The 12893-nt window shown below is 44.0% G+C and overlaps 1 protein-coding gene across 2 annotated transcripts in view; it reads right to left on the minus strand.

The window, feature by feature from the left end:
- ttc41 (tetratricopeptide repeat domain 41) overlaps nucleotides 1-12893 on the minus strand; it is a 44199-nt gene that overhangs the window by 18793 nt on the left and 12513 nt on the right. Inside the window, exons 2-5 of one of the 2 annotated variants that reach the window (XM_055650630.1) lie at nucleotides 7934-8983; nucleotides 4420-4639; nucleotides 3173-3387; nucleotides 1832-1995 (exon numbers count right to left, since the gene is read on the minus strand). In XM_055650630.1, the coding sequence (XP_055506605.1) occupies nucleotides 1832-1995; nucleotides 3173-3387; nucleotides 4420-4639; nucleotides 7934-8735 (1401 nt within the window). In that variant the 5' untranslated portion in view covers nucleotides 8736-8983. The remainder of the gene's footprint in view (nucleotides 1-1831; nucleotides 1996-3172; nucleotides 3388-4419; nucleotides 4640-7933; nucleotides 8984-12893) is intronic. The other variant, XM_055650631.1, reaches the window with a different exon arrangement.

Below are 12893 nucleotides of genomic sequence, written 5' to 3' on the forward strand. Positions count from 1 at the left end.
CGGCATTCATGGACCACCGTGGCGCTAACGGCAGGTACTCGTGTAACTTGGTGACTCGGGAGAAAATTCAAACAAGCTTGAATTTCTCCAAGAGTGACTTGTACACTTGTGGTTGAACATTGCAACATTATATGCACGTAGTGGCCAGTGCGGTATCCGTACTGACTCTTGCGTGTACCGTGGGAACTCCTGCGAACGGTGAACCTGGAAGCTGGACAGAGGGGACAGAAGGTGAGTAAAAATTGTCTTCTGTGGGATTGAATTTAAAAAATAAAGATTTGCATCCGCATATGGACATCAATCAATGTTCTCCAGAGACCCGTGTAAAGGAGTGAACTGCACATGCTGGTTTAAAACGAAGACAGACACAAAAAGCTGGAGTAACTCAGCGAGTCAAGCAGCATCTCTGGAGAAAAATAGGTGATGTTTCGGGACGAGACACATCTTCAGACTCAATTCCGATTAGGATGTCTGAAGAAGGGTTCCGATTCGAATCGCCACCTATACTTTTTCTCCAGAGATGCTGCCTGACACGCTGACTTACTCCAGCTTTTTATGTTTTTCTTCCCAGATCTGACTTACCTGCTGAGTTACACCAACATTTTGTGTCCGTGTTCACTATGAACATTGAATTATTTAATTTTAGGTAACTTACACTCTCTCTCTCTCCCCTGCCCACCTCCTCCTGCCCCTCCCTCCCCCTCCCCCATGCAGTAATTGTCGGTTAACCAGTCCAAGGTTTGCAACACTGGTTCCCTCTTGGGATCACACTATCCCTAGACAACAATTGGCCTATCAGGGAACCAAATATAGACATAAAGTGCTGGAGTGACTACGTGGGTCAGGCAGCATCTCTGGAGGAAAGGGTTAGGCGACATTTCAGGTCGGGACCCTTCTTTAAAATACCCTGCTGAGGTCATCTGTTGTTGGCCCTGATTTGTCCCGGTCTTTTCTTGCTTCCAGTTCCCCCCTACAATCATCCTGAAGAAGGGTCCTGACCAAAAATGGAATCTATTCCTTTTCTCCAGAGATGCTGCTTGGCCCGCTGAGTTACTCCAGCATTTTGTGTCTAACTTGCTGATTCAGACAGTTTTTGATTTACTCTGAAACACACGTTGGAAATTTAAACTTGGGCACAACTAACATCGTCTTACCGTGGGAACTCTTTAACTCAGCGGGCAGGCAGCAGTTAATTGTTGCTCCCTTCAGTTTCCCAGGGGGTCGGGACGGGACTGGAGTTGGGAGGGAAAGGTGGGGGAGTCGAGGGAGAGGAGGGGGAGACAGATGGGGGTGGCTTCATTTACTGGCGGCGGGTGTCTGTCACTGAAACAGGCAGGTGAGATTTCACATCCACCTTGTGTGTGCCCCCTCTCTCTCTCCCTCCCTCCCTCTCACACAGGCTGAGAGACTCTGCCTCAGTAACTGTGTTCACTCCATCTGTGTCTCCCACATACACAGTAAAACTCTGCTTTGTGTGTGTATATACCAATTCAACCAAGGGAGGATATTTATAGTGTGTGAAAAAAAAGTGACATCATTTGTGCCACGTGATGATTTAATTACACTTGACAGTTACAATGTTCATTCAAGATTTAACGGGAAAGCTCGGGAGACGGACAAGTCACTCGCACAAATAACAGAAATGCCGAGTACCGTGGGAACTCTTTGTCTACCCCCCCGTTATATCGTGTGATATCCTGCTAGACCACGACCACTTCACTCTGGCTACATCTTGCGTCAAGTCGCCCCGTGAAAAAGGCCTATTAGGTTCGGTTTTCAGATTTATAAACATACATTTATTTGAATTTATTATTAATGATTATCACCATACCTGCTGTGCTGATAACCCACGGGTCCCGCATAGCCTGTCAGCTCCATCTATCACAAGCACACATGGCTTCAAACCAATTGCTGCTATGAAGGCCTCACAAAGCGCGTGAAATATCCATACATCTGCAGGATTCTCACTGAAAACACTGGGCTGATCTTCAGCTCCTGAAATCCAATTATAAAAAATGTTTAATTCTCAATGTGAATCATCTCAACTGCGTTTTAAAATGTGCCTACTGCAGGCATGGTTGCTCATAAATGACAAATACACTCCCCGTCTTTCTAATCTTCACCTGATTTTGGACTCAGAAAACGGGAAGCGTAAGGCTGAAGTTGACGATGACCTATGTACGAGGTTGGCAGATTTGAATGGTGACTTCCACTCAAACATGGTGGGAAAGCTACCATTACTAGTAGGCAAGAATCAAAGTTAAAGTGTTGACTGCGGTGTCAAGATATTGCCAGAGACTCATGAATCGTCCCTGCAAGTTAACTGAAAACTAGTTAATTTTGTTGGTTCTGCTCTAAACAATCTTGTTTATCAAGTGTGTAGTCAATGTACCACATGAACAATGAAAGAGGTTTAGGTTTAGTTTAGAGATACAGCGCAGAAACAGGCCCTTCTGCCCACCGAGTATGCACTGACCAGTGATCCCCGTACATTAGCATTATCCTACATACTAGAGATAATTTACAATCTTTATCAATGCCATTCTGAAGAAGGGTCTGAAGAAGGGTTTTGGCCCGAAACGTTGCCTATTTCCTTCGCTCCATAGATGCTGCTGCACCCGCTGAGTTTCCCCAGCAGTTTTGTCTACCACTATCAATGCCAATTAACCTGCAAACCGGAGCACCCAGTGAAAACCCATGCCGTCATGTAGAGAACCTACAAACTCTGCGCAGACAGCACCTGTAATCAGGTTTGAACTCAGGTCTCTGGCAATGTAAGGCAGCAACTCTACCGCTGCGCTACTGTGCCACCCCCAAAGGTATTAGATCCCATAATGGCAAATGAAAGTTTCAGACTTGGCCTTGAGCACACCAATAAGGTGAAAAGTATATTTTTGCATTGACTCAATTGATTTCAAATCTGAATTATGGCGGGATTAAAATTTTTCTGTTGTAATATTCCACAAGCATCCAAATAATAAGATGCAAAGTGTGAAGGACTGTATTGCTCTGATTTCTTCCTGCGGTAATGAAGTAAACATTTCTCTTTTTAATCCATTTACCATAACACTGCATTTGAATTACAAGTGCAACTCGTTCTCCACAAAGATTGCTGGCTAGCAAAGAATAAATCTTAACAATATTTGTCTGATTCTAAAACAAGTATAATTACCAAAATATTTAAGACGTAGTTTTAAAATACAGCGTCTCATGAAAGACATGATGTCATAACTGGCAGAACTGCATCCAACATATTGAGATAATACCAGGACATTGGGATTTTTCTTCCTGAAGTATTTCAGCCAGTTGCAGATCATGGCTGTCTTGCCACAGCCTGTATCTCCAGAAAGCAATAGGAGAGATTTACAATCAAATGTATTGTTTGGCCTGCATATCAAACAGAAGAAATATTAAAAAGTGACCAATAAATATCTCGATAGCCATTTCACGTGTTGATTCTGCTGTAAATTTATTAGTTCAGGGAAAACGTTAATGAACTCAAAGGTCATTGTAAAATCACAGATAATTAGCTGCTAATATATTGAATTATTGTAATTGGATTTCTCAGATTGTGGTATGATTTTTCATGAAATGGACATTAATTTTAAATATAATTGATCACATTTTCCATGTAATATATGACCTTCCATATCCATTAATGAATGAGGAATGAAGGAAAGGGTTAACATTTAAGTTAGCAATGAATTATTTTTACTCATCATTTAAAAACCTTTCACTTCCTTATGCTATGCATTATTTCATGGTTGGAAAAAAAATCATCTTGTATTTAAAGCTACCATTTGTGGGCGCACAGTGGTGCAGGGGTAAAGTCGCTGCCTTACATCTCCAGTGACCTGAGTTCAATCCTGACTACAGATCTGGATGGAGTTCGTAAGTTCTCCCTGTGGGTTTTCTCCCGATGCTCCAGTTTCCTCCCACATTCCAAAGACTTGCATGTTTGCAGGTTAACTGGCTTCTGTAAATTGTCCCTAAAGTGTAGGTTAAAACTAGTAAACAAGTGTTGGTCAGTGTGGACTCGGTAGGCTGAAAGGCCTGTTGCATACTGTGTCTCTAAACTAAACTAAATTAAATTTATATCAAGACCCATACAGTCTATTTTATATAGTGTTGCAATCTTTAGTGTTTCCTATTCACCCTGCAGGACAATTTATTGTTGGTGCAGTAATAACAGTGGGTATTTATCAGGATCGTGTAAACTTATGTTTTGTAATAATCTACCTAGAATAGTGAAAGAATAAATGATAAGAATAGGTGATGTTAGAAATACCACAGGACAAAAACGAGTACAAATTCAAAATATAAAACTAGAAGTTCAGTAACTCAATGTGATGTGGAATTGCAATGTTGATTTACAATCCTGGAACAAACTTCGAACCCTTTTCCTTTTATTTACTGCACCTTGGCTCCACGATACTTGAGTGACTGGCTTGTTTAAGGTCAGTTATCTTGCTATTGTCTTCAATTTGATCACCATTTTGTGACCCATCATATTGTGGAAAAGCAGCAAATTCGTCCAGAATTTCAAAAACTCTCTGCGTTTCTGCATTTTCCACAAATACTTTGCAATATTTTTGGGCAAATGCTTCATGATAAGAAAGTTCGAGGTAACTCTCATGATCTGAAAGAGAGAACATTTTTAACAACGTTCATTTAGATCAATGATCTGCAATTTATTAACAATACTTCATAATTCTTGACCTCTACAGTCCTTTCTGTTGCCTTCAATGATATACTCAAATATAACTATCTTTATCATAGAACACCATCAATTATCCCACATATTCTTCTGTCTATTAAAAGGGAATTTAAATGTGCTCTTCCTATCTACTGCCTCCATTTAACATATCCTTATGTCTTTCTTAGGTTAGTTTCGAGTAACAGTTTCTTAGTTTAGTTTCGAGTAACAGCACGGAAGCAGGCACCGGCCCCCGCTTGTTAATACTACCATACACACACTGGGGACAATTTTACATTTATGCCAAGCCAATTAACCTACAAACCTGTACGTCTTTGGAGTGTGGGAGGAAACCAAAGGTCTCGGAGAAAACCCATGCGGGTTACGGGGAAAACGTACAAAGTCCATACAGAAAACACCCGTAGTCACAATCGAACCCCAGTGTCTGATGCTGTAAGGCAGTAGCTCTACCGCTAGGCCACCATGCCATCCTATTTCTCATTTCAAATAGCAAAAGTATACAAGTTGGCCATAAACCTGTGGGCTTCCAGAGAAGAAGAAGGCACTGGCGCACTTCATCATACAATGATATCCACCAGTTCAGATACCAGAACATCGTAGCCATCAGAGTTGAGACACAATGAACTGCTGATGCTGGAACTTTGCCTGGAACACAAAGTGCTGGAGGAACTCAGTGGTCCAGGCAGCATCTCTGGAGGACATGGAACGTTTTGAGTCTATGGTAGGGTCCCGACCCAAAACATCACCTCTGCAAGTTCAGAGTTGAGATCTTTAATTGATGATAGAGATGGCAGCAATCCAATCAGTCTAAGGGAAACAGTTAGCTCATACACCAGCGTATCGAGCGATAGGGTCATATGCCAGTTCAGCTCCAGGAGTCACTCATGAGAACTACTACATGGAAGCCAATGGAGGAAGGCTGATAAACATACACATTAAGATGCTTGTGGCACTGTCAGGTTTCTGTGAAAGTGTGTGTGAGATGGAAGATTTCAGCTACAATCTTGCGTACAGCTTCACATGGAGCCTGAAGTCCAGCATAAAACATGTGGTCAGCTCCATGTCGGCACTCATTGCAGTTTAGCATCTGGTGATTGATGTTTAAGTTTCCACTGACCAACAGACAGAAGCCACACACATGCACTGCAATAGGAGCTCTGACTTTACTCATGTGGGGATGGTTCGTTTATCATGGCTCAGCATTTAGATGGACCTTCAAGGTGTCACAGAATTTCAACAATCTGCTCTTCTAGAACATTACTTATTCAAGATACAGACACTGCCATTGTACAGCACAAATCTGTTGTCTTCTCTCAGGAAAACAACATTATGGATCCACCAGTCAGGGCCCTAAGCAATGCTATTATCCAGCTAGCCCCCTCATGACAATGGTCCAACCTTGAGGATGGACCATTGAGGTCAATAGCTCTTTACCCAGTTCTGCAACTTCCTTCGTGATAAGTAGTGGAGCCACAAAGTTGCCGTCCTGAGAGAAGATTTGTGCTGTTTTGAAGGAAACTTAGCCTTGAAAGGCCATCACGATTGTAAACACACAATGATGATTATTGCTTAGTTTACATAATTGGGACAGAAGTTGATGATAGATGACCAGTATCAGATAGTAGACACCATGGCAACTGTTTCACCATTCCGATTGTATTCTCTTGGCCAGAACGAGATTTGAAAGTTCCTTGAAGAAAGTTCCTCAGTGAAAGATGATGTTTTAGCACAATCTGGTAGCCAACATAGATTGCAGATTTTTAATTTCAGATATTAATTTTATTATTTTAATTATAATTCTACAGCTGTTATGATGGAATTTGTAATCAGGGATTTTAATTTAATACTAAATGTTAAAACTGGCCATGAGAAACATCAATATTCATTGCATAACTATCCTACATTAACTTTGCATGTGTCTAATTGAAAATTAAACATGCATAAAATTGGCCTTAATGTATTTTTAGACCTGGTCCAAGAATTATACAGGGGTGAAAGAACTAAATGCAGAATAAAAGCAGTGAAACAATGGGATAAAAACATTGAAATAACAAAAGAAAATATTCGCAATCTCTAAAATTTCACTAATGCTCAATGGATAAAGATTCAGTGCGGTACAGATGGTAGAGCCATTGCCTCACATCACGAAAGACATGGGATCCATCCTAAACTCAGGTGCTGTCTGTGTGGAGTTTGCACGTTCTCCAGGGTTTTCTCTGGGTGCTCAGGTTTTTTCCAATATCACAAAGACGTGCGGGTTTGTAGGTTCATTGGCCTCTGTAAATTGCCCCTAATGTGTGTGGGAGTGGATGCGAAAGTAAGATGCCAGGACCTATCTGAACAGGTCGATGGTCGGCATGGACTTGGTGGATCGAAGAGCCTGTTTCCCTGCGGTATGTTTCAATCAATTCAAGTGATGGACTAAGGTTTTTTTTAATTCTTGGTGGCAGTATTAAAAAATGACATACAACAGTTTGGTTATATGGTGTAACGCAGACAATGTATTAAAATATGGATATTGAAATTTTTTATTTTCTTCCACCACTCTATCCCTTTCCCCCAAGTGTTGATTTGAGTAGTTAGTTCTGCTATTACACAAGAGCTTGTCAATATCCAAAGTAACTATAAAATGGTTCTCTAGTTCCCAATTGAAATAGTGAATAGTGCTGTAACCAATTCGGCCTGCCTAATACAAATAGTGTTCCATAATTCATCAATCTTATTATCATTTTAATTTTAGTTTTAGTTTTAGAGATACACCATGGAAACAAGCCCTTCTGCCCACTGAGTCCGCATTGGCCTGCGATCACCCATTTACATTAGTTCTATCCTACACTAAGGACAATTTACAAAAGCCAATTAACCTACAATCCTGCACGTTTTCAGAATGTGGGAGGAAACCCACGCAGTTGCAGGGAAAACGTACAAACTCTGTATGGGCAGCACCAATAGTCAGGATCGAAACCGGGTCTCTGGCACTGTAAGGCAGCAACTCTACCGCTGCGCCACTGTGCCACCTCATATCCAATTGGTTTTATAGAAACATGCTTAAGAGCTGAACTAAGTGTACTATTTCCATTTCGTGCTCTAGAATAGTTTTCACTTACATTATCGTCCAGTTACATCATCATTCAATGATTTAATGATACTCCATCATCATCAATGCCAAGACGATTACTGTGCAAAGACCTTTTCAAATACATGAGATAATCTTACCTGTACTCAAATGAACTGAATCCATGGGATACAACTTATCAATTATATTTCTCCAATTTTTCAAGACCGCTTCCCCTAATTCTTCTAATGTCCTAAAAAATGTGACAGGTAATCCTTTATTGACTATTTTTTCCTTCAACTCCCATATCTTCCTTTCTTCCTCATGATCTCTGCTTTTGTAGATATTATATATGGGCTGTCTTTTATTTTGTGGGACATTCAGAAGTATATCATCAATGTGCTGAGGATCTCGATAGTAAAAGAAGCTGGATCGAGAGTCATTTAAAAAAGCTGCTTCAGTTATCTCAAGCTCCATCAGACTGCAGGTTAGGTGGGGTTCATTCAATATCCAAGAATAACCGTTATTTGCTGCGATGTATATATTCCTTTCTAGCTCGGATAATCCTTGCATATCTGATTCTTTCGCTGAAAAGCATGTTGTGCAATAGTCACCATATGTTTCACCCAACAAGCAAAGGAGGAAAGGGGAGTGCTTGGTGATATAATCTAGCGTTATCTTTAGCTGGTGGGACTTTGTGTTTGTGTGGTGATATCCCTCTTTAAGAATTTGATCTATATCCATTACTTTAAAGCAGCTTCTTCTGGTTTTGCAGAAATCACTTAAAATAGGAAATATATCGTTTTTTAAATACTTTCTTTCCTTTTGAAAATCCTTCACTGATGAACAGAGAAGCACCTCAATGGGTGGTCGGTAGATACATTCAGGGTGTTGCGCAAGGTATTCATTTTCCTCTCTCTTGGAGTTCCTCAACTTTTTTAGAGATTCATTTACATTAGACATGGTTAAAAGATTTCACACAACTTCTAAAGTTGTATTTACAGGAACACCACTTCTTTCATTCCGGTTAAGACTTTCAGCATCCTTGTATTGTTTCTATCCCTAAAATTGTAGAAAGTACAGATGAAATTAAGTAAGCCATTCTGGTGATGGTTGTATATCTTTTTGCCAGGTTCACTACGCCCATTCTTGCTGTAAAACAACTATGGTTCCACGTTTCAACATCGCTGATAACTTCAGCTTCTGTGCAGCTGTTGAAATAGAATGTTTTAAAGAAATCACTGTCAATTTGTGGCTGCAATGGAATAAAGTGCATATCTCTAGTATATTTAGAAAAAAAAGTATTCAATTGTTTCACAAATAAAATATTCACTACAAGAGAAAGATAGAAGCCATTTGTTTTACAAAACAAAGAAAAAAATATCAGCAGCAGGAAGCCATACAAAATAAAAAGGATATATGTATATACAGGTGCACAACCTTTTATCTGAAATTCCAAATAACGAAAAACTCCGAATAGCGGACATTTTTCGGTCTTTGAAGAAAGGTCCTTGAAGACGTTCACCAAGGGTGGCCCGCAGAGGTGACAGCGGAACCTCCGGTCGGTCCTCGAAGAAAGGGGAACTAAATCCTCATTCATAAAATAGAAGGTGAGGGTATATTGCGCGGGAGGGTTAATAATTGACAAACTGCTGCTGCCTGCCCGCTGAGTTAAAAAGTTCCCACGGTAGACTCACGATAAACAGTCTTGCGTGGGAACTTTCTAACTCAGCGGGCAGGCAGCAGCAGATTGTCGCTCCCTTCAGTTTCACCCCACCTACACCCCTCTGCTTCCCGGCCATGTGTGTGACCCCTTCCCTCCCCTCTCCAGCTCCCCGACCATTGCACCGGCGCGGGGGCTTTGCACTGTCTTCACGTCGGCGATGCCAGCAGGTCAGCGCCAGTTACCGGAGACGTCAGGACCAACTGGACACCAACCCCCAGGTCCACTGCAAGCACGGAGATCCACAGCCAGCAGCAGCCCAGCCCCGTTCCAACTCCAGAGGAACACGCTCCCCGTAGGGCCAGAAGCTGATGGTGTGCAAGGTACGTCTTGTTCTTGGGGTAGCGGATGAGGGGGCGCAGCTCGGGCTGTGACGTCTCTGGCCACCCGTACAGTTCCCAGTCTCAGCTCCTGTCCAGGGGGGTGGCCGGAGACGTCAGGACCAACGGGACACCGACTGTAAGCACGGAGATCCCAGAGACTCACAGCCAGCAGCAACTCTAGCCCAGCCCCGTTCCAACTCCAGAGGAACCCGGGTTGCGGATGAGGGGGCGCAGCTCGTGCTGTGGGCGAACTGCCACTTGTCGCTGCAGCGGCCCATTGGGGAGCGTGTTCCTGTTGGTCCTGACGTCTCCGGCCACCCCCCTGGACAGGAGCTGAGAGACCACCAGAAGCCGCTCCCCGATGGGCCACTACGGCGACAAGTGGCAGTTCGCCCACAGCCCGAGCTGCGCCCCCTCATCGGGACACCGACCACGGAGATCCCAGATCAGCAACTCCAGCCCAGCCCCGCTCCAACTCCAGAGGAACACGCTCCCCGTAGGGGCAGAAGCTGATGGTGTGCAAGGTACGTCTTGTTCATGGGGTGGCGCAGCTCAGGCTGTGGGCGAACTGCCACTTGTCGCCGTAGCGGCCCATCGGGGAGCAGATTCCTCTGCAGTTGGAGGGACAGGGAGACACAGAATGGTGGGCAATCACTTCCAAATTGGCTCCCTATTCTCTCCTGCAAGAAAAAACTACATTGAAGACTCAAACTCGCGATCGAGTAACTGCCGGGATCAGGCGCAAACTCGCGACCTTGCGGATATGAGCCGAGCACTCTACCACTTAGCCAGCCGTTAAAATCTATGCTAAAAATCTTCCATTCCGAAAGTCGAAAAATTCCGAATTACGAAAAGTGGCTGGTCCCAAGGCTTTCGGATAAAAGGTTGTGCACCTGTACTAGACCAAGGGGGACCCATTGGGTCCCGTCCCCTCAACACGCGGTTGTGGGGGGAGGGGGCGGCCTGCAGCGTCTCACACACGCACACACGCACACACACACACACTAACCAACCCCTCACACACACACACTAACCACCCCACCCACACACACAAACCACCCCATTGATATTATATTAATATTATTAATTCACTCCTTTTATCTATTCCCGGCCCTATCCCCTCACCCAAGGCCCCCAACTCGCAGGCGCGGCAAGAGAGGGAGGGGGGATAGAGAGAGCGGGACACAGAGAGCGACACAGAGGCACAGAGAGGGACACAGAAGCACAGGGGGACACAGAGGGGGACACAGAGGGGCACAGAGGGGCACAGAGAGACAGAGAGGCACAGAGAGGCACAGAGGCAGAGGGGTGGATACAGCGGCAGAGAGAGGGACACAGAGGCAGAGTGGGGGATAGAGAGGAAGAGAGGGACACATAGACACACTAGAAGGACACAGAGAGGGACATAGAGAGGGAGACAAAGGGAGACAGAGAGGCACAGAGGGACAGACAGACACAGAGGCAGAGGGATGTACACAGAGGCAGAGAGAGGGACAGAGGGGGAGAGAGGGACAGAGGGGGCAGAGAGGGAGCGGGGGGAAGAGGGATCAGGAGGAAAAGGTTGAGGGGTTGAGGGTGTTCGCGCGTCGTCAGAGGTGAGGGCTGGTTCTTGAACGCAATAATGACTCGCTCCCTCGCTGCAAGAAGACAGCATGTTTTTTTTCAAAGGCCTTGCGAGCAACGTGACTGGCAGCGCGTGCGATTAGTAGCGGGAGGGGGCAGGGGAGGCTCCCGGCTGCAGGATTCAGGCTTCAGGGCCGAGTAGTGGGGGGGGGGGGGGCAACGGCATCAAATTCAAATGCAGTTTCATACCATTTCCAGCAGTGTGAAGCCACCATAAAACCACATAAAACACAAAACCATATAAAAACCACATATAAACCACATAAAAAACACACTCACATTCAGCGTGTTCAATTGATTCACAGCTCAGAGAGTCGTGACCTCTCGCTCCCCCATCTTGCAGACACTTCTGGGTTTTATAGTCCCTCCCCCCTTCCACCGGAAGAGGCGTGACGTTCATGGCGTGATTGACAAGAGAATCTCAACATTTTTTAAACATTAATAAGTCTTTTATTTTTCATCGATGGGAAAAATCCTCTCGTCCTGCGCAGTGGAGGGGGACTGAGTAAGATGGCCAAAAAGTGAGTGGTGCCGTTTTTTCTAAAATCAATATGCAGTGCAAACAGGAAGTGGTCAAGATGAGACTTTTAATTATATAGATAATTATTTCACAAGAACACAATAGAAGGTGTAGGTCAATAACATTTTCCACCTCGAATAGTGAAAGGCCTGGATACAGTGGATGTGGAGAGGATGTTTCCACGAGAGGGAGAGTCTTGGACTAGAGAGCACAGCCTCAGAATAAAAGGACGTACCTTTAGAAAGGTGAGGAGGAATCTCTTTAGTCAGAGGTCGGTGAATCTGTGGAATTCACTGATTAGTAAGGGTGTCTAAGGTTACAGTGAGAAGGCAGGAGAATGAGGTTGAGAGACAAGATAGATCAGCCATAATTGATTGGCAGAGTAGACTTGATGGACCGAATGGCCTAATTCTGCTCCATGTGCTGTTTGTGTGGAGTTTGTACGTTCTCCCTGTGACTGTGTGGATTTTCTCCGGCTGCTCCAGTTTCCGCCCACATTCCAAAGACGTGCGGGTTTGTAGGTTAATTGGCATCTGTAAATTGTCCCTACTGCGTAGGATAAAACTAGCGTATGGGTGATCGCGGGTCAGCAAAGGCTCGGTGGTGCCTGTTTCCATATGTTACTCTAAACTAAATTTCAAGCTGTTGTCTCCCTCTGCCACCATCCCACCACTGAAGATGGGTGTATGATCCCTTGAATTTCCCTTCCTGGAGCCACCAATCAGCTACTTAGTCTTGCTAATGTTGAGAGCAAGATAGTTGGCTGGCAACACTTAAGCAGATTAGCCTTCAAAATGGTCTAAACATCCCTTTATCAATCCTGTTTTGCTACTGTTTGCTGGCCTAAGTATGAAATTCACTGATAACTTCTGCAAAGAATTTACAACTGTATCTGCTAGGAGCCTGCTGACATAACCAAGACAGTTGATTAG

This window comes from Leucoraja erinacea, chromosome 19, assembly GCF_028641065.1.
Source record: "Leucoraja erinacea ecotype New England chromosome 19, Leri_hhj_1, whole genome shotgun sequence".
Taxonomy (NCBI): Eukaryota; Metazoa; Chordata; class Chondrichthyes; order Rajiformes; family Rajidae; genus Leucoraja; species Leucoraja erinaceus.